Source organism: Falco naumanni, chromosome 9, assembly GCF_017639655.2.
Source record: "Falco naumanni isolate bFalNau1 chromosome 9, bFalNau1.pat, whole genome shotgun sequence".
NCBI lineage: Eukaryota > Metazoa > Chordata > Aves > Falconiformes > Falconidae > Falco > Falco naumanni.
The window spans coordinates 7,610,806-7,630,753 of record NC_054062.1 but is presented as its reverse complement, the minus strand read 5'-3'; the positions used below and the strand labels follow the sequence as shown (position 1 = coordinate 7,630,753).

Sequence of the window (19,948 nt, the reverse complement as noted above, 5' to 3'; positions counted from 1 at the left end):
ACAGGGAAAGGTTTTCTATTAAAGGAAGTGAAATCAGATTCTCCGCACCTTCAGGCCCCAGTAAAAGCATCACCCTTGTTGCTGCTCTGTGGGGCACAGGGATGGTGCAGAGGACTGCAAGCAGGGACAGGTAAATTCAGAGCAAGCTGCTGCAGTGGCCACACTAAGCAGCGGTGAGGCCCAGCCACCTCCAGCGCTTCCGGAGGGAGGCTGGTTCCAGAGAGCAGAACAGGAGCTGCAGGGATGGGCACCCGCTCCCTGTACCCAGCCAGCGCAGCACCTCTGCGGGGAACAGTCACACCTGTCCCCTGCTCTGATGCCCAGCTGGGGGCTGTCCCCTCTGCCACAAGCCCTTTTGGGCTGTAGCCCTCCAAACGCGGGGCTTGTCCCCACCTTTTTTGGGTGGGAGTAGGCAGGGGGAGCATGGCAGGGGGCAGCTGTTCTCTCCGGCCAGGTCCATGCTCCGCTGGGCAGGCAGCGCAGCCAGCCCTGTGCTCCCTGGGAGCCCATGTGCCAGGGTAACGCTAAGGAAAAGCCCAGTAAAGCAAAGCACCACGCAGCTTCGTGTACAGCCAGTCTCTCTGGCACAGCTGGACAGGCACTAACGGCATGAGGTAAGGCATTTATTTTCTGCCTCTCCAGCAGGAAGGGGGTGAGATGCTGAGGGCTTAGAGTCCGGTTTGGAAGTAACGGCGTGACCTTTGATAAGGTGAGCTGGAAGAGCAAATGATGGAGATGCTGATGGGAAACCAGCCTTCTGCTACCCTGTGCCTTCCTGTAGGTGGTGTGGCTCTGTCCCCAGCCTGGGGCCTGCTCCAGTTCCTCGGGCGCTCTGCTAGAGTTCATTCTTGCAGGAACCTGGGAAGATGGAAAAAAAAAAACAAACCACCCAAACAATGCAGCGATGCTGTTAGCCAGGGTTTCGTTTGTCTCTTTCCCCAAGAAGGATGAGGTTGACCTCAGCCTCTCTGAGCGTCACCCACACTTGCTGCTTTCCCTTTGCCAAACAGCCCCAGGCTGGCTCTGTCCTGCCACTTCTGGGAGCGTCACTCTCGCCTCCCTGGTGTGCCACAGTCCTCGCCTTGGCCTGGGAAGGTCTGAGCGAAGCGTCCCAAGGCACGGGCGACAATAACACTGGCTGTCCCAGGATGGAAGGCTGGGACCAGCCTGTCCCCACTGCAGACACAGCCAGTGGCTCTGTGTGACAGTAATTGAAAGCAGGTGCTGCTGGTCCCCAAAGTCCCCAGTGCCCGGGGGGCTCTGTGGGCTGGGGAAGGGACCGCACGGGGCAACTGTGGCACAGCGACATGCAGTTGTGAGCCTGTCGTGCTGCTGACTGGCTGTGTCACAGCGAAGCATTGCCAGTCTGTGCTGAACTGCAGGTAATTCAGACTGAGAGGGGCTAAAACATTTATGGCTTCAAGAGATCTGACCTTGTGCCTTCACTGCTGGTTTAAAGGAAAAGTTTTTCAGTCCCTACACACATCCCCACTGGGCAGATAATTGGAGAGTGCAGTTGTGTCTCAGCATTCATTGGTGACATGCTTCACAAGGCACAGAAAATGGATGGCTGCTTCGCTCTCTGTGGGATGCCCTGCAAGCCCCAGTGCTTGCTGGAGTACGAAAGGACAGGCTCATGTCCTCCAGGGACTTTCAAGACCATAAGAGGGACAAAAACAAGTTTTGCTTGCCAGAACAGGCTTGGCAGAAGTTAATTTCAGGACTTAGGAGTCATCCCTTGGAATAAATCCATGTTACCTTGTGATACTGCTCACATTCCTTGGTGCTGTCACTAATAATATGTACAGGGCACTACTAGGAAACTCTGTCTGCTGGAACACTCGGTGGTTCTGATGATTACCCCTTTCTGAGATGTTTTTTAAGTGTCTATTTGCAGCTATTTAGTCTTCAAACAAGTTCTTTGAAGTCTTTTATATCTAAGCCATTACTGCAGGCAGTGAACTGGGACTGGATGTGCCCTGACACAGTTTCCCCTTAGACTTTCCACCCCTCTGCCACGAGCACCAGGCTGCTGCTGCTGCTGCACACCAGCTCCTGAGCTGGCCCAGCCATGCCTAGTTTCTGGGCGTGTTTGGCTGGAATTAATGGGAAAATGAGCTGCAAAGAGCTGCCTAACAAAATAAAGCGTTATATGGTTTGTGCTCTGCTTTTGAGTCAAGCTGCAGTGCTCCAGAGGGCTCTGCACACACCTCAGGGACCCGAGGGGACACTGCCCTGTCCTGCTCTGTGGTGCCGTGGGGACACAGCGGGCAGGACCCCCCGCCTTCAGCCATTTCACACATGACAGCTCTCACCAGCCTCCCTTCTTCAGTCTGCTACTTGCGAGACCCTCTCTGGTCCACTGCTTGGCAAAGGACTGGTCTGTAGGCTTCAAAAAGAAATGCCTAAAATTTCCCAGGCTCATAAATCTGCCAGCTTCTGCATGCTCCCTAAACTTTCCTGATTGACTTTTTGGACAGTTAATTTCCTAAGGGCTGGAGTTCCTTTTCTAAGGACTAAGTTATAACAGTACAGGAAGGGAATGCAGCCAGCGAGGGTGATGACTACGTGATGTGACCCGCTGCTCAGAGTGGGCTGTCTCTGCCCCAGAGCCACATTTCCATGTGCCGATCTTAGGATTTTTGGCTGCTACAAGGGCAGGCAGTCAGATGGTGCAGCCATAGAAACAGCTTTGAAATTAAGCTAATGGGCTGTTTGTGTTCATCTTTTATTAATTACAGGCTGCTGAGCTTGAGGGAGATATAGATTAATAATGGCATATGTGTTACTGATCTCGTTGGCCCACATCTGCTCACTGTGGCCGGTGTGGGAGGAGTGACATACTTCACCCCTGCTTTTTCCAGGCACTTACATGTTTCCAGCCGCTCCTCAAGGAAAGAGATCTGCTCACTCAAGGAGTCAATTCTGTCCAGTTGTTGGAGGGAGTGGGACAGCCGGCTGATGGGGTCTGCGCCGACGTCCTCCGGTGCAGATGGCATGAGGTTATGGAAGGGGGCCAGCACCAACTGCAGCTTCTGCAGGGAGAAGGGGAGCTGTGAGTGTGTCCTCCCCAGCCAGGAGGACCACCCAGCGGGACGCAGCACACTGCTGCCGGGGTGCACCCCACCGGGGCGGCACGCCGAGCGGCTTGTGGGGCTTTGGTTGTGTTCAAAGGGTCGCTGGGCTGGAAGAGCTGCTGCATGGGCGCTGCTGCAGCGTGCAGCACAGCTGGGATCGCTGGGGCCTGGGGCCAGCACAACGTTAAAAATAGAACTGGGGCGGAGGAAAACCCTGGCTGCAAACAGCCCCGGGTGGGAGCTGGCTGAGTGCGGTCTCGTGCTGCAACAGGGCAGGGGAGGCAGGACACGGCAGGGCCGAGGCGTGTGCTGAAAGCTCACCTGCTCCAGCGCTTCCACTCTGCTCTTCAGGTCTTCCATTTCTTCCTTCATTTCACTGGGAGGACCTGAAAAAGTGACCAAGAGAAGGTCATTGAGTAAAAGCCCATTGCCTGGGGTGAAGCGGAAGGTGCTGGGGAGAGACATCGCTGCAGGGCTCAGGCCAAGCTCTGCTGCTTTCTGCTCCCCTCCTAGTGAGCCCCCCAGGTCTGCCCCGCCAGGACCAGCCCTCAGAGCATCAATCGGATCCAATGCCTGCTGCAAGCACTGGCATCTAGTCCTGCTGCTAACGTGCACAAGCCTCTCCTTGCTGCTGGAGTACCTGCAACGAAGTGGGGAATTTTTCAGGCAGTGGGGTGATGCTTAAAGGATAAGACATCTGATGAAGCCTGGCCTTTCGTGCCCATGTTGTCAGATTAGTGGGCATCCGGGTCTGCCCTGTCCCAGGGTGTGCACAAAGGATCGTCCATGCTGAGGGCCCTGAACAGGGGATAAAGGCAGGTGGCTTGTGGGGCACGTGCAGACGGTGCCCTGGTCTCCCAGGCGTTTACTGCATGATGCCTGTGCTGGCCACAGCGCATTATTACTCACGGTACGAGTTTGAAGTGTCACAGCGCGTACCAAAAGTAATAATGGGCCATCACCAGCGGCGCCCGCCGCTCCTCATGGCTCCGGACTTGCCCTGCAGGAAGGATGATGATGATGGAGAGAACAGCCATGTCCCAGACACCGCAAGCCACAGCCAGGCTCTGTCACCCTTGCAGACAGACCAGGGGCCGGATTTGTGCACAGGAGAGGTTGTTTGGGTGGTAGAGGGACTCCTGGGTCACTGAGAATAAAGCTGAGGGGTTCTGGCTGTCACCCCCCCTCCTGTCTCTTGTCATTCCTGCTCCAGCCACCCTGCAATGCTGAGTGTTAGTCCCAGCTTTCACTGAGGGCCCTGAGCAGCCAGGGGCTGAAACGGAGGGACAGGTTACCTGCTTGGCTGAAGGTTTCGGGCTCGGGCGCTGGCACCAGGGGCTGGCACGCCTTGTTGTCGGCAGTGAGGCTGAAGCCATCCCGGCAGGCACAGCGGTAGCTCCCAGCCGTGTTGACGCAGAGCTGGCCGCACCCGTGGCTCTGGCTGGCACACTCGTCCATGTCTGAAACCACAGCTACAGCTCAGCGAGGGCAGAGGTGGTGAGAAGGCACTTACCAGGGGCGAGGGGCGCGCACGGGCTTAGGCACAGTGAGGATGCAATGGGACCCCAACAAGTGCCCAAGCCATGCGCCCCAAACAACTGGCATTTGTGCTGGGCACAGGTCTGGGTGCTGTCAGCACTGCAGGGTGTGAGCAAAAGACCTGCCAGTGCTTTTGCACCCGGCTGGAGTAAACCTGGGCCAACCCCGAGGGGGATCTGGCCTCCTTCCCTCCGCCCGCTCCCCTCCACAAAAGATCCAGAAACAAAAGCTGTGGTCAGAAATGTCCCAGCTCTGGCCAAGCGGGCGCAGGCAGCGCTTGGCTCTCATCCTGGATTTATGGCCGGGGTTTTGGTTCCAGCCAGCTGTGGCGAGGAGCTATCAGCCTTTCAAGTGTGTACAAAACCCAGTAACCTCTCCTCACACGGGGGAGTTATTAAAGCTGTTCCCACAAAGCAAAATGAGCTGAACCGCTTCCCACGCCCGGGTGAATCTGTTTTAGGCAGTGGGAAAATCCTTTCCCCCCTGCGCTGGAGCCGGAGCTGTCAGCGATGTGCTCAGCCCTGCCTGGCCCAGCATGGGTCAATGCCACACACTCCTCCCCTGCCTTACTGGAGGGTGGAAAGCCGGGAAATGCTGTGGCAGGGGTTTGGACCATGCTGCCTGATTTCCCTGTGCTCTGGCAAGGAGCATCAGGCTGCTTTCATGCTGGAAAAGAGCTCGGTGCCTGGAGATCACCAGGCTTCTCCTCCACCCCTGGATATTTCCAGTTTACAGATTTAGTCTCTGCAGTAAATGGGCACCTTAGTTTACAGCAAGAGTTTACAAAGCCAGGGACATGGGTGATTACAAATATGCAGTCTCAGGCCCACTCCATGAGTGCGACAGCTGCTCTGCAGAAAGGCTTTTGCTGGCTGCACAGTTGCGGCAGAGTGCAGCCTCTGCTCACGCTGACCCAGCACAGAGCAGCAGCAGAGAGGCAACGTGGATGCCAGGGCTGCACAGGAGGGCTGGGAGCACTGAGGCAGCCACAGGGAGGTCAGAGCTCCCCTGGGAGCTGAGTTTCCCGTCCTTTCCTGCCCAGACCATCAGGCATCACTGCCCTGGAGCAATACGTGTAGGTGTGCACGTGTGCGTGCGGAGGGGTAACACACTGGTTACCCCTCTGCCAGGCATGTGCCAAGGCTTGGTGAGGAGCCATGGTGCTGGTCCCTGTCCCCCCCCAAGGGACAGGTCCATGGGCAGAGGACCCCCAGAGCCCTATGGCAGCCCTGTGGCTCCCAGAGAAGCTCTCGCACTGGCAGTGGGGCAGGGCCGATGCAGGGAGCCCGGAGGGGAGCAGCATGGCCAGTACCTGTCTGGCAGGCTTGCCCTGTCCAGCCGGGTGGGCAGGCACATCTGCCGGGGAAGGTGCAGCTCCCGCCGTTCTGGCATGGCACCCAGCAGAGAGCTGCAAGACAAAACACAAGAACAGTGTCACCAGGCAGCTCTGGGGGTCCCAAGCTCCCTCCCTGCCACCATGGATGCGTGTACACACACAGCATGTACAGACACCCCAAAATGCACCCCAGCACCAGCCTGTGGGCAGGATGCTCTGCCCCAGCCCTGCACCGGTGGAGGGGTTGACTTGGCTGGGGTGCACAGGTCACAGGATGGGTGGGATGAACAGGACCTCGGTTTTGCAGCCTGGAAGAGGCCGAGATGCCTGTGGCCAGCACAGGGAGGGTGGGCGACAGGCAGCAGCGGGTCCTGTGAAGCCTCTGGTGCTGTGCTCTGAGCTCATCTGGGGATGGACTAGCTCCTGATGTGTTTTGCATTTGTTTTGTGTTGTACATCACAATTGCCTCCTGAAAGCATTTCTCTTCCATTACCACTGATTTATACAGCAAGGACTTACTCATTTTATTTATCCTCTGGTAACTATAAAGTTAATAAGCGATCCCAAAGGAAAAAGGCCTGCGAGGCAGCAGAGAAAGGCTGGGAATTAATCACAAATTGAACCGCATTTGGTTGTGACACCAAAAATTTAAATGCTTTCCTACAGGGAGAGTCTGCCTGACAGGCAAAGTGCTGGTGAATAAGAGAGCTGGCTGCTGGGGCCTCATCCAGGGACATGAGCTACCCGGCCCACCAGCCTGGGGAAGGGCGAGCGCTGGCACCGGGGTGGCACGGCAGCCTCTTACCTCTGTTGCAGCTGAGCGTGTGGCTGTTAGCCCTGCTCCAGCCGGGGCAGCATGAGGCCACAGGCTGGGACATCTGCTTGTACGCCTGCCGGTAGGCAACCCTGTAGATGGTCCTGCAATGCAAGGATGGAGCTGAGCTGGGTGACGGAGCATCTGCCCCCCAGCCCCCCATCCTGTTGTGGGTCAGCCCCCCTGCGCTGGCACCCCCTGCCTAGGGGCAGGAGCCTCTTCCCCGTGGATCAAGGCAGGACTCCCCGCTTCCACAGCCCCCTCGGGTCGCTGGGACGGATCCAGCTCCCTCTGAGGGAGCAGGTCCGTGGTGCAGGCAGCTGCCCTCACCTGTAGGTGCTGCAGAGGCGGTGGCCCTGGCAGGTGGTGAGGTAGGGCTGGTACACGGGCTGGACGTGGGACTCGGTGTAGGCGGCTGCCTGGCTCTGCGGTGTCGCGGCACAGACTCTGCGGCTGAGCAGAGGGGAGCAGATCAGACACCGGCTAAAAACCAACCCACTGCTTCTCCCTGGGGCAAAGGCGCTCCACCGATTTACACCAGCTCAGGGCACGGCCTGACAGTTCCTCTCTACAAAGGGCTATTTAAACGGCAACAGCTAATTGCCCAAGTGACCCAGGAGGCTACTTCAAGCTGTTTCAGGGCAGCAACACAAAGCTTGAGCACTGCAGGCTGCACGGCCTCCTCCTCCCCAGCCCCTGCCCGAAGGCGCTGATGCCTCCTCGTACACTCACCCGACACAGTCCCTCCATCCCAGGGGAGCAGTCGGGGCCCAGATTTAGGGGGAATTTACTCAAAGCAGTTCTCCTTCCATTCATCACCTCCCTTCCCCTAGAATGACTCACTTTCTGGGTGGATTTTTCCTTTCTGAGACTTTTGCACTCCTGAAACGGATGCCCCTGTGGTCACCAAAAAATTGATGATTTCACAGGAAGGGTCAAGCTCACCACAAAACAGTAAAGGCCAGATGAAAGTCGCCCTCCAGTCCTCCTAAGATAACTGTGACCCAGTCAAAAACTTTCCCAAGGTTAACAGCCAAAGTGGTCTTGGTAAAAAACTCTTTTTTTCAACACTTTCCAGCCCAAGCAGGTCAGTCCCACTGAGAAACTCATCTACTCATCTCAGCCTCCCAGCCCAATTAGAAACTAGAATAAAAAGCCTGGGAATTAGCATGGACATCAGATGGCTTCCATTAACTTCAGAAAACTCCTCTCAGCCTCACTGATTAATGCTATAGACGATGCAATTTTTAAATGGCAATTGTTTGCTTTGCAACATTTAGACTAAAGCTATAGCTGCAGCCTGTGCGTGCGAGCAAGGAATTCAGCCTGTGGTTTTAGTCATGACCAGAATGCAAAAGGTTTAATGCTAGAGGAGAGTATTTCAACGTAAAAACAAACTGCAGAAAATGTGAGCTGTATCTGGGGGGCGGATGCTGAGTCGAGCTCCTTTTGGCTGTGCAAGAAACTGGGGCACTGAGCTCTGGGCTTGCTCTGGCCCAGTGGGAGCTGAGCTGTGCCTGCCCAGGATGTGCTGGGATCCAGGGCGCCTTGTCAGACCCAGTTCCTGGAAAGAGAAGGGGAATCACAGGAGCTGCCACTCCTGGGCTTATGGGACCATGGACCGCAGCTGCCGCAGCATCCCAGAGAACACAGGGCACAGCAGGCAACAATCGCTGGGGCTTTCCACCCCTGCATCTCCTGGACAGTGCATCCCCTTAGAGCTGGGAGGCAGCATCCTCCTTTGATGGCTTGTTTGCAAAGCTCGATTGGTGTGATAGCAACATTGCACACATATTTTTCTGCAAGGATGTGCTTGAAAGACACAACAATAATTCATGAACAGCTCAGGGCCTGATTAGCTTTTGACTCTCCCACATAAAAAGCTCAGAGTGTCTTTGTGTCCTCTGCACGGAGCTAAACAGAGCCAGAGCATTTTCTCTGAGAGGTTTTTTTGTTTCCCTGACAAAGCAAACAACCAGCGAAGGGCTGTTGAGCCCTGGCTGCCCCGAGAGGACTCGGCAGAGCCTTTTCCCACCTCCCTGCCAGCCCGGTGAGCTGCCTGTGCACATGAAACCCGGCTGTCTGAACAAGGGCTCTTACCACACTGCACCTCACTGTGATGTGCAGATGTGCACACCCGAGGGATGCAGACTAAATGGGGGCTTACCCTGCCCGGGCAAAGCCATCTGTGCTGGTCACACTGAGGATGAAGAGGAGTCCCGAGATCAGGGTAGCGATGCAGTGCATGTCCTGTCCGTCCCGCGGCACCCAGGGCTGCGCGGCACAACCGAGTCTCGTTCTTTGGTGGGATGCGCTGGCTCCTACCGCATGTCTCACCCTTCAGCGGGGAACCCTGCAACCGAGAGAAAAGCGGTGTGAACACACCGTGTCGGTCCCAGCCGGTGACGTCTGACAGAGCCGTGGGGTCGGGGTCAGCCCCCGCTGCCGGGATCAGAGGGACAGTGCTGGGTCGGCACAGGCCCTCCGAGGGCAGCACAAGGGGCTGGGGCAGGAGCACACTTGCTGGCAACAGAGCAGTGTGACATGCTAAAGCCCAGGGGAAGCGGGGACACAGCCATTGCCAAGTTGTTCCCGTGAACCCCTGGCAGGGCAGGTGCTCCTCCAGGCACAAACCCACTTTGCCCCACTCAGTTCAACAGCGATTGACCCTGGGGGGACGCTTGGCCCAGCACACAAGAGATGCTGGGGGCCACACAGTCACTTCTTGAGGGGCAGGGAAGGGACCTGTGTCGCATGAAATACCCTGCCAATTCCAGGCAGCGAGGGCAAAACAATGGCCCTTAATTTCTTAATCCATACAGCATTGTAAAGCTGCTTTTCCCACCACATAACACACTGAAATCTGATCTTCTTCTCTTTAAAATACAAGTTCTTGCCAGAGAAAAGTGCTGTAAGGGCCATATGTACCGTCTGCAGAGTCAGTACTGACTTGCAAATAAAGAGGCTTTGATTTTCTAGCAAAGGAAAAATATGAAACGAGGCTGAAGATGGTCAATAACAGTATCTAATTTGAACAGTATCTAATTTAAACAAACTAGTTGGCCTCCGGATGGCAGCAGTTAAAGGAGGAAGAAATAAAGAAAGCCACCTTAAATATATGCCAATTAAAGAAAGAATCAGTTTTTCTAATTAACCTTTGAAAAAGGAGTGGCTTTACAGGGAGGCAACACAAGAAATATCCTTCTGAAACTGCAAATATGGTGAGCTGCAAATAAACGTTTTAAAATCCCCAGGTGATATGCAGTGGGATTGGGCTGGAGAGTTGCAGGCTCATCCTCAAACTTCTTTGGGACAATTCCTAATGGCAAGTCAAGTTGTTACGGATAACCATTCCAAATCTGCAGACCCTGCAGGTCTCAAAGCCCTTCTCCAAGGCACTCCGTAACATCTTTTCCTTTGTGCAGGTGAAGAAACCCAAGGCACGCAGAGGTGAAGACCCGCATCTGGAGAGAAACCAGCCTGGTGCCTTCCTGCCCCTTAATATCAAACATCTTGTGCTTATTTCCACGCAGTGATAGCGCTGAGCAAGGCGGATGGCTGGCTGAGCAGCCCCTTCCCCTCCTCACCCAGCCCGGGACTCATCTCAGTCCACGAGCAGGGCACGTGGCTCTGCCTGGCTGAGCAATAGGGAGGATTTTTGTCACAGCAAATTGACTGTATTGCTGTAAAATGCAATTAGGACCTCACTCAGTCCCTGAACTTGGCAGAAGCTGAGGGTCTGGCTCCAGGTCACAACACACCCACCCTGCTCCTACCATGGTACCAGCTACTCCCATGCAGCTGCAGCCCAGCAGGGAACTGCAGGTGCTCAGACCCATCTTCATCTCCATACAAGCCCAGCTTTGAGGGTATAAGCATTATTTTGGTGATAAAAGCCTGTAGTCCTCCATTCTCCTCCCAACGTAACAATAAATTTCATCTTCTAATGATTAATATATGGGATCTCCACCATCAGGAAATGGAATCTTGGTCATTCTGCAGGAAGGATTTAAAAATATAGTGAAGAAACTTGCTTTCTCCCCAGTCCTCCTGGAGACATCCCAGTGACACTAGTGTGCACAGATGGGCTAACTCCCCACTGCTCAGCCAGCCAGCTTTTCCCAGGGCTATACTGGGACACATATTTTCCTTACAATCACAGATGCCCAGACTAGCAGTGCTTCTCCAGAAGTCTCTTAAGTCAAACTTTGCCAACCATCTCCATCCTCCCACAGGATTCCCGTGACTGCTGTGGGAGCTTTCCCTATGGGGAAGGCAAGAAACACAGGGCACAAGTCTAAAATATACAGTTTGGTTTTTTGCTTTGATATGGAGCAGCATTGCCCTACCTCAAGTGGTCACAGTGTCCCTCTGGGTCATAAAATTATAGTTGCTTCATACCAGAAAAAGTTTCAAAAGTGGAAACATGGTAGTCTATACTTGTCTTTTTCATGAATTTATGAAAATCAGCCTCTTTAAAGCCACAGAAGATCCTCCAACCTGTTGCCACTACTATTCTAATACTCTTAAAGCCCACAACTTAAGGAAAACCTTTTCATGCTTAAGAAAACAAATCCAGAGTTTTTTGTCACTGCCTTTCTAGTCCCTGAAATGAAGACGTGAAGCCCCATGGTCTGGCAAGTGAAACTATGTGGGTGCCTCTGAGCTTGTGCTGTTTCAGGGGGGCAGCAAAGTCTCCCCCGTGCTTCTGTGATCTGGCGGTCCCTCTCCCACCAGCCAGAAATGTTCCCATAACTCTCCTAAGTCTGCTCTTGCATAACTGGCCGCAGCAACCAACGGGAAAATACAACCCACCGTGTGAGCGAGCAGTGGTTTGTCCAGTTCTTCCCATGAAACCAAGGCTAAAACTCCAGCTGATGGCAGCAGCAGGAATCGGGGTCTGTCTGCCAAGGGTTGCAATGAATCCAGTCCCTCAAGAGGATGCAATTACCCTCACGGGAACGCAACAGCAACAGCCTGGCCTGGTTCTACAGGTGAAACTGCTACTCCCAGCTGTGCACTGGATCCGGTCTGTGCCCTTAGAGCCAAACCCTCCTGGAGAGGGTCAGCAACCACAGCGGGGAGATGGATTTTCCCTTACAAACACCTCCAGCTGTCCCCTGCGCAGGCTGGGATGCAGGCACCGCGGGGCACAGCCACAGGGATGTGGGTGCGGTGGAGCAGGGAGGGGGACACGGCGGAGCGGGCTGCGGGGATGCAGGCGCCGCGGAGCAGGGTTGCAGGGACACGGGTATCACGGAGAGGGCTGCGGGGATGCAGGCGCCGCGGAGCAGGGATGCAGGGACACGGGTACCGCGGAGCGGGCTGCAGGGACACGGGGACGGAGGACTGGGCTGCGGGGACACGGGGACGGCGGAACGGGCTGCAGGGACACGGGTACCACGGAACGGGCTGCAGGGACACGGGTACCACGGAGCGGGCTGCAGGGACACGGGGACGGAGGAGCGGGCGGCGGGGACACCGGTACCGGGGAGCGGGCTGTGGGGACACGGGGACGGCGGAGCCCGGCGCAGGGATGCGCACCCCGGCCCGCAGCAGGCCGAGCCCCGCTCCCCGGGCGCTGCTCCCCGCGGCAGGCGGAGCCCGGGCACTGCCCGCAGCCCCGCCGCCGCCGCCGCCCCGGGGACACCTACCGGGCCGCCCCCCCCCCCGCCCCCGCGCTCCCCGCCGGGACCCCCCGGGCGCTCCCGCTGCGGCAGCGAGTCCCGCTCTGCGAAACGTCCCCCGCCCCCCCCCGTCCGTCCCCGGCGGAGGATGCGGCCGCGGCCCCCCCCGGGCGTGCCGAGCGCGGGCGGCGCCCGCTGGGACTCACCGGTGGCGGCGGCGGTGCCGGAGCCGCGGAGTCGCCGCCGCGCCGCGGCCCCCCGCGCATTTCCTCCCCCGGCCCGAGCCGGTCCCTCCGCCCCGGCCCAATGAGCTCCCGGCGGGAGGAAAGCGGAGCCTCCCGGCCGGGGGGAAGCGCCGGGGCCCGGGGAGCCTCCGCCTGCCCCCGCCCCGCCGGCCCCCGCCAGCCGCCACCTGCCCCCGCGCCCCCGCCGAGGTGCCCCGGCTCCCCGGGGGACACGCAGCGACAGGGCAGGACCTCCCAGAGAAGTCTGGTCCTGCGGAGGGGACAAGCAGGGACAGGGCAGGACCCCCTGGAGAAGCCTGGTCCTGCAGGGGGGACATGCAGGGACAGGGCAGGACCCCCTGGAGAAGCCCAGCCCAGGGTGGGGACACACACTGGTGTTTTGCCCCATATGTTGTCGCTGCCTTGCTGGCCCCAACTGAGATGGGATTGCAGGGGTTCCCTGCCCTGGCATTGATCTGCAGCCTTACCTGCAGGCTCCCCACGGCAGGCTGCACCCCACAGCACTGCCAGCCCGTTTCTGCATGCCCCACACTGCGAGGATGCAAGACCCTGCCCCCCCCGCCCCCTTCCCCAGATCAGCTTGCCTGCGTGGGCAGGGGATTAATGGCAGGAGAGGGAGATCCCACCATAGCCCACAGCCCCTTGCCCAGGGGTGTTTAGACTCCCAGTCCATCACCAGTGCAGTGGCCAGGGCAAATTTCTTTCTTTTTGCTAAAAAACCCTGTGGTTCTGCACTCCCCAAGAGGACATAATCTTTCCCTAGGTTGCAGACCTCACACGCCGCACCAGTCCATAGCATGTCCCCGTGCCCCGTTAGCCCCCCACGAGCTCATTACAACAGCAAAGCCCTCCAGAAGCAGACAAACTGCCAGGACAGGGAGGCTGGTTTGTAGCGAGCCCTAAAGGATGCTTAAAGGATTCCCTGGATCCCCCCTTAGCTGTGGAGCAGCCTGAGGATCGACCCGGAGAGCCACCCAAAGGCACCAGACAGCCCCACGCAGGGTGAAGCCCTGCTGGCTTGCCAGCACCTGCCCTGGGACAGGCTGGGCAGGCCAACCCCCCAGCTGCCTACAGGCTTCTTGTGTTAAATGCCCAGTTATTTATCAAAGCGATTTCTGCAGTTCGGTTTGTGCCAAACTGCCACTTGTTTTGTCTGCATTTTTCTCTGGGAAATTAGAGTACAGAGGCTTATTGTTTTTCAAATGACTTAGGCGCCTGCCCATGCACAGAACTAGCCTTAAAGATAGCAGGGGTCTGATGTGCGAATGAATGGCAGGATACAACCCCCTGGGAATATTTGTTCCCATTAAGCTTTGCAATTTTTTTGAAAGCATGTAAGCATTTAAAGGAATTATTTACCAGTTAAGCCATAATGGCTCCAAAAGAGCAACTGAGATCACTGGCCCATCCCCTGTATTTCCTAATGGATATGCTGAGGCTGCTGGTTGAACTGGAGCTGCCTCAGGTCGTGCTGCACCCTCCAGGGAGGCTGATGGGTGCCAGGTGTGTTGGCATGGGGCTTTCGGGTGGACGGGTGTAAAAGGAACATAAACTGCTTTGGTGAGATCCTCCCTGGGGAAGGGAGCAGAGCAGAGGGGGATTGGCTCTGGGACATGCTGGTGAAGATGGAGCTTCATTGCTGGGAGGACGGAGCGCAAGGGAGATGGGATCCCTCCCAGCAGCAAGGAAGAGGCTTGATGATGCTGGTGGAAGTGCAGCTCCGTGTTACGCAGCATCTCACAAGGCACAAACATGTTTGCTCACTGTCTGGATCCAGCCTACCTCTGGGGAATGGTTTCAGCTCACTTAATCTCATAAGCATGAAGCACAGGCAACTTTTCCCAAGAGTCTTGAAGGGACGGCAATTATCTCATTATGCAGAAAGTGTTATTGTTTTTTCTGGTGTATGGGGGAGATGATCAGAGCCTGATACCCAACTTGTCTAATAATTGCAAAATGCTTTTGGAAGCCAATGGAAAGCTCCTCCATCTGACCATACTGAAAGCACAAGATTTAATTTTGCCACCAAGACACTCACCTTATCCGTGGTCCTCCATCACTTGCCCTGGGCAGGGATCCTTTTCTTAAGGAGCATCTTGATTTCTTACTGTTAGAACAGAAAAAGCCTGCTGTTACACCCCCCTTGTCATGCAGGCAAAGATCAGTGACTTGCTGGTGTGGATGGACCTGGTGTGGGGTTCCCTGGATGCTCCCAAAGGTCCTTGCAGAGTGGGGTGGAGGATGAAAGTAGGATCGTGGCCACAGCGTACCTGTGTCTGGCATTGGCACACAGCTCACACCGCAAAGGCTCGATGGTGTGCCGGAGAGGCACGGACACTGTGATAGCCGTGGTAGGGCACGGAGAAGCCCATGCCTTCCCTGCTGTGCAGTGCAGGCTGCACAGTGGGAGTTTTAGGAGCATCCTATGGGTCCTGATCCTCCCCTTGCTCACACAAACTTGCGGTGCAGATCACCTTGCTGTGACACCCATGGGAAAGGCCAGGCAGACCCACAGTGCCTTCACACCCTTTGGGGTTCAGCAGGGGTACGAGCAAAGGCTGAGCAGGGCAGAAGCCCTGGTTCCACCTAATGTAGCTGCAGGGCTTTGCTGACCACTCAGCTATCCCCTCCAGCTATCCCCTTCCTAGTGCCCAAGGCTGGGATTTTCCAAAAGCGCAAGAGAACAGGGTGCCCCATTCCTGCTTACACTCTCCTGGATGTATCCAAGTTCCCCTACACTGATTTGTGATCACCCCCCCTGTACCCCAACGCTATATTTTACTGTTTTCAGTACACACACACACATGCTCATTTAAGGACAAAGACCCCTAACTGCCCAGGCAACCTTTGCACGAGTCCCTGGGATCCCAGATGTAAATCTAATGGTGAGAAAGGGGATTAATTTGTTGACACCCAGCATTCCTCATGGCACTCATCCTTCAGCCCCTTGCGGGACAATATGACCCAGCACAGGACTGAGCATGCCATCTTTCAAGGTCTACGTTAAAGCCTTCTCAGCCATGACACAATTATTCCCTAAGTGCACTGCAGCATTTTAAAATTCTGCAAGTATTTTAATTGCAAAATGTTTGCTTTTCAGTTCCATTTACTGGGTCAAATCTTTGCTCAGGCAAGTGCCCATGTCAGCTGCTTAAGAACTGCATATAGCCCATTAAAAGAGCATTTAATCCTCTGTTCTTAGGGAGGGTTCAGTGTCTTATATGTTAATATTCATTATGCTGGGAGGAAATCCCCCAGGATGCTGCCTGGCAAAGTTCCCTTGAAAGCAGAGGAGTTATGCCAGTTCAGAGAGGGGGAAGATCAGATCTGTTGGCTCAGTTAGTATCGGTGTGATGAGCTTCCGACAAAGGCAGTAAGGGATTTTGGCTCCTGACTGCAAGTCTGTCTGAATTTGAAGTCCTCCCTGGACCAGCGTTTTACATGTTTCCTCCAAAGCTTTCTCCCTTGAACACTAGAAATGTACTCCCACGACATCTAATATTAATGCTTGTCTCCAGGCCAAGAAAGAAATGTTTCTGCCCAGCCTCCCTCTTAGATTTTACAATGTCGAAATCTCCTTGTCTCCCACTGGTTTTACCAGCAGTGTGAGCTACGAGGCACGCTGAGTGCTGGCCCGGAGCAGGTCTCGGGCTGAGCACCAGGCTGGCTGCGAGGGGGAGATTTTCACCCCCCTCCCCATTTCCTAGAGCCCGTCCTGCAGACCTGTCAAGCACATCGCACCTGCCCGGGCAGCGGCACGAGATCCGACATCACCCTGAGAGCATCCCTAGTGGATTGAGGGCTGGAGGTGTGGGCTGTGCTGCCAGCCGGTTCCCTGCGTGGTAGGTGAGCTCGGAGGATGTGAGGGTGTCTGGGGCTGGGGTGAGGGGGCTCAACTTTGCTCTGGTTCTGGAGGCATGAAAAAGGAATGATTAACAGAGGAAAATTAATAGGAAATCAGCACTAAAGTCCCACATCAGGAACCCTCTCTTGAGAAAGGAGCGCTAGCAGCCCATCACGGTAAATGGGAGATGCCCAAGCACGTGAACGCTTCCCCAGACTGGGGCTAGAGATGCTGAAGTGGCAGATAGAGAGAGATGAATGGGGAGATAAACAGAAGAGTGACACACATACAGATGCAAAACTTTTTAACTACTACAAGCCATGGCTGACCCCATACCTGCTGTGTACAATGGGCTCTCACTGGCCTCTGCGGGGTATTGCACAGAACTGGAAGCACTTGCTAAAGCAACAGGAATTTTTGGTGCTTCTGAAAAAAGGAGGAATGGCTTTTCCTGGTTTAGGACAAACTCTTCTGCTGAGGCTTTTCATAAAGCTGTTTGTAAACTTTGGAGCAGCCCCTGTTCTACAGACCTCTGTAAGGAAAACAACCTCCCACTATTGTATTATGTCCCATATTGTTCTCGGTTGTGTCAGCTGCAGACCAGTTATCTCAGTGGAAATCTAGAAGCATCCGTTGATGTCAGTGGGATCAAAGCAGGTCAAACCAAGAAAAGTACTTGGCCCATAGCTCTTGGTCTGTCGTCACCAGTTGCCCAGCGCTATGCATATTATGACTGGGATCTGATTCCCACAAAGTGAGGTTTTTTTTGCCTGAGTAAGGACTTCGCAAGCATTAAGTATCTCAGGACCGGACCGATATGTTTATAACTTAAGGTGACCGTAAAGACATACAGCAGCCTAGCTGTAGCTGTGCAAAAACAAATGTGTGAGCAGGACAACATCCTGTAGCCAGGTTTATTTTCTCTTATGTGCACACAGATGAGTTCTTATTTACATTTAGGCAGTAATAGCTGCTGCATAGAAGCTGGCAAGTGATTAATCTCACCCAGGAATAAACCAAATTTTGCAGCTTTTTATGAAATTTCCCTGGCAAAAAGTGGCATTAGTCATCAGGGAATGGTCCTTCACCCCACCATTCCCCTCTGCATTTTCCCAGTGAATCACTCCCCAAGGAGCGCATGGGAAATGCAATGGGAAAAGCTGTGAGTTGCACGCACAGCTCGGTCCCTTCATCACGACCATCCCAGTGAGCAGCTCAGGAGGGAGCATTTCACACAAAGCTGGAGTTTTGCTCCAGTTATCCTTCCCTGTCAGAAGAAAGTCTCCAGCTCTGGAAACCTGCACTGAGCAGAGCTCCTCTCTGCAGCCACCTCCCAGGCTACGGGCAGGATGGGAATCCAAGTGTTCACTTTGGGAGAAAGGATGGAGAGTGAAACAACATTTCTGATTGTCCTCTTCTGTTTGCAGAGACCCTTTTCTTTCTCTGTCTGGTCTGAAACCTCAGGTTAAATCTTCCCTTGTGTTTTGCCATGCCCTTCTGGTGCTGATGTGACTGTCAGTCAGGTTCGTTTACTCTAATTTGTTGCAGTTTGTAAATCTGCCTCCCCAGAGCCAGCCCCATCTGCAGCAGTTGAGTCTGGGAAATGGCTCAAATGAGTGTGCAGCCCAGATTCAATTTCTCTTCCTTACCTCTAGGGAAACTTGTGCAGAGCTGGTAGTTTAAAAGCATAGAGGGGGACTAACTCAATCAGCAGAATGAATGCTAGATCACAGGGAATAACATTAAAAATCTGCCAGGGCAGACTCGGTGTTTTCTGCTTCTACCCCAAGGAGAGGCGGATTTTTAAGGAGGCTCAGAGTCCAGCCACCACATCTGGGCTTCTGTCTCGCACAGCTTCCCAAGCGGTGGCAGAGCCTCCCAAACCACTTTTAAATTAATTTTATCACTGACAAAGCCTTGTTATTTCTCCTTATGTTTGATTCTCAGCCCAGTGAATTGATTCGGTGAATTTTAAACCCTAGGAAAAAGTATGCTGGATTATTTCTACCAAAAGCCATTCACTGCCGTGGACCTACTTCATATTCCCACACAGCCAGTGCCTGGTATCCCAGCTGCTCCTATCCACAGTCAGCCTTTTATCCCCAAATACCCCAGATGCCTCACTGAAAGCCTCCTGCTCGCCTTGTGTAATGACACAGATTAGGATGGTGGGACCCACAAGCCTGCAGGTATCTGAAAACAGCATGCAAATCGCCCAGCTCCACGGGTATCAATTTGAGAGGCTTTGCTGAGCTCCTGGCACACACCCCCCGGCACGCTCCAGGCTCGGCCACCAGCCAAGGCAAGCCTCAGGTCTGCAGGAGAGCAAGGATGCTCCCTGCCCACCTGTCCTGCACCTGTGCAGGGGCCAAATGCTGCCGTGGTGCAATCTGAAATCAGCAGCGTGGTGTCACGGTGCGGGGTCCCGCCATGCCAAGGGTGAGTGGCACCACCGTGTGCTGCACGTGGGCAGAGGCAGCGCAGGTGGAAGGATGAGCAACATAGTGGTATATCAAAGGTGTTCAGAGAGCAGGCAGATGGAAAAAGAGAATGAGTTATGGGAGGGAAAGAGATTTGCTAAGAATTTCCAGCTGTCTCACAGGTATTTGTGCAAGTGTATGCAGCCTTCCTTTACATGCACAGGAGGTAAGATTTACCTTCTGAGTTCTCTGCTCCTGGAAAACAGTCTGAGTGCCAGTGAGGTGAATTAAAAATAGTAATTCTGCAAGCTGGGCTCTGCTCTGAGCAAAGTGGTGCTGGAGAGGCTCCTCAGCTCGGCACGTGACATGGCTGACAGCAGAGCCAGCCTCGCTGGGAGCAGCCGAAGGATGCTTTAAAAATCCATTTGCTCTGGCAGCCCTTTCCCAGTGCTGTATGTCCAACCGGCCCCCAAGGCTCCCGCCATCGTCTCTGCCTGAGCAGAGGCAAAAACCCACCTGGAGCTCACAGCGTCGGGCCTGGCGAGGTCACACTCCCACTGCCCCCAGTGCCAGCTCCCCATCCCGTCCCACCCACCCCATCCCTGCTGCCGTGATGGCTGCGGCTCATACGGTACCTGCTCCCCGCCGTCCCCTGCTGCGCCGGGAGCAGCCCCACCGCCGTGCTCCCCCGTGGCTCCCGGCGGCCATCCCTGCCTGGCCGCCCTGGCTCTGGCGGGCCTGGGCACCCACCTCGCACCCCCGGCATGGCCGGCCGCCGGCCGCGCACAGGCAGGAGGTGGCTGCTGAGGTGGAAGGGCGGCTTTTTATGCTTTTCTTCCTGTATAAATCAGGCCGGGGATGGACAATCCCAGACAGGACTTCCTGTGTGTGTTGTGCGCTGATAACGGGCGCCACGAGGAGAACAAACACGGCCGCCCCGCACCCGGAGGGGGAGAGGGGCCGTGGGGCGGTACCCCCACACCGTGCCCACCGGGGACAGCCACAGGGTGCCAAAATGCAGAGGAGGCAACCACGCGTCCCCAGGG

At 55.3% G+C, this 19,948-nt stretch overlaps 1 protein-coding gene across 7 annotated transcripts; it reads right to left on the bottom strand.

The window, feature by feature from the left end:
• Positions 1 to 610: 610 nt before the first annotated feature.
• Positions 611 to 19,704, bottom strand: EGFL7 (EGF like domain multiple 7). Of its 7 annotated transcripts, XM_040607758.1 has the most exons (10): positions 19,538 to 19,698; positions 14,677 to 14,745; positions 8,934 to 9,119; positions 7,097 to 7,219; positions 6,758 to 6,870; positions 5,929 to 6,024; positions 4,373 to 4,537; positions 3,399 to 3,463; positions 2,873 to 3,035; positions 611 to 858 (listed from the first exon to the last, which is right to left on the bottom strand). In XM_040607758.1, exons 3-10 carry the CDS (start codon positions 9,011 to 9,013, stop codon positions 836 to 838), a joined length of 828 nt encoding a protein of 275 aa, XP_040463692.1. In that variant the 5' UTR covers positions 9,014 to 9,119; positions 14,677 to 14,745; positions 19,538 to 19,698; the 3' UTR covers positions 611 to 835. The 7 variants fall into 7 exon arrangements, with proteins under 7 accessions (XP_040463692.1, XP_040463687.1, XP_040463689.1 ...); XM_040607753.1 differs by having other exon boundaries at positions 611 to 3,035; positions 19,538 to 19,704; XM_040607755.1 differs by having other exon boundaries at positions 611 to 3,035; positions 19,653 to 19,671.
• Positions 19,705 to 19,948: the final 244 nt, after the last annotated feature.

Bases quoted from the DNA above. Each gene is read 5' to 3' on its own strand.
- EGFL7 (XM_040607753.1), bottom strand. From the start codon at position 9,013: ATGCACTGCATCGCTACCCTGATCTCGGGACTCCTCTTCATCCTCAGT. The intron at 6,871-7,096 runs GTGAGGGCAGCT...CTTGCATTGCAG, and splicing joins CGCCTCTGCAGCACCTACAG to GACCATCTACAGGGTTGCCT. The intron at 3,464-4,372 runs GTAACCTGTCCC...TCACTTTTTCAG, and splicing joins CGAAACCTTCAGCCAAGCAG to GTCCTCCCAGTGAAATGAAG.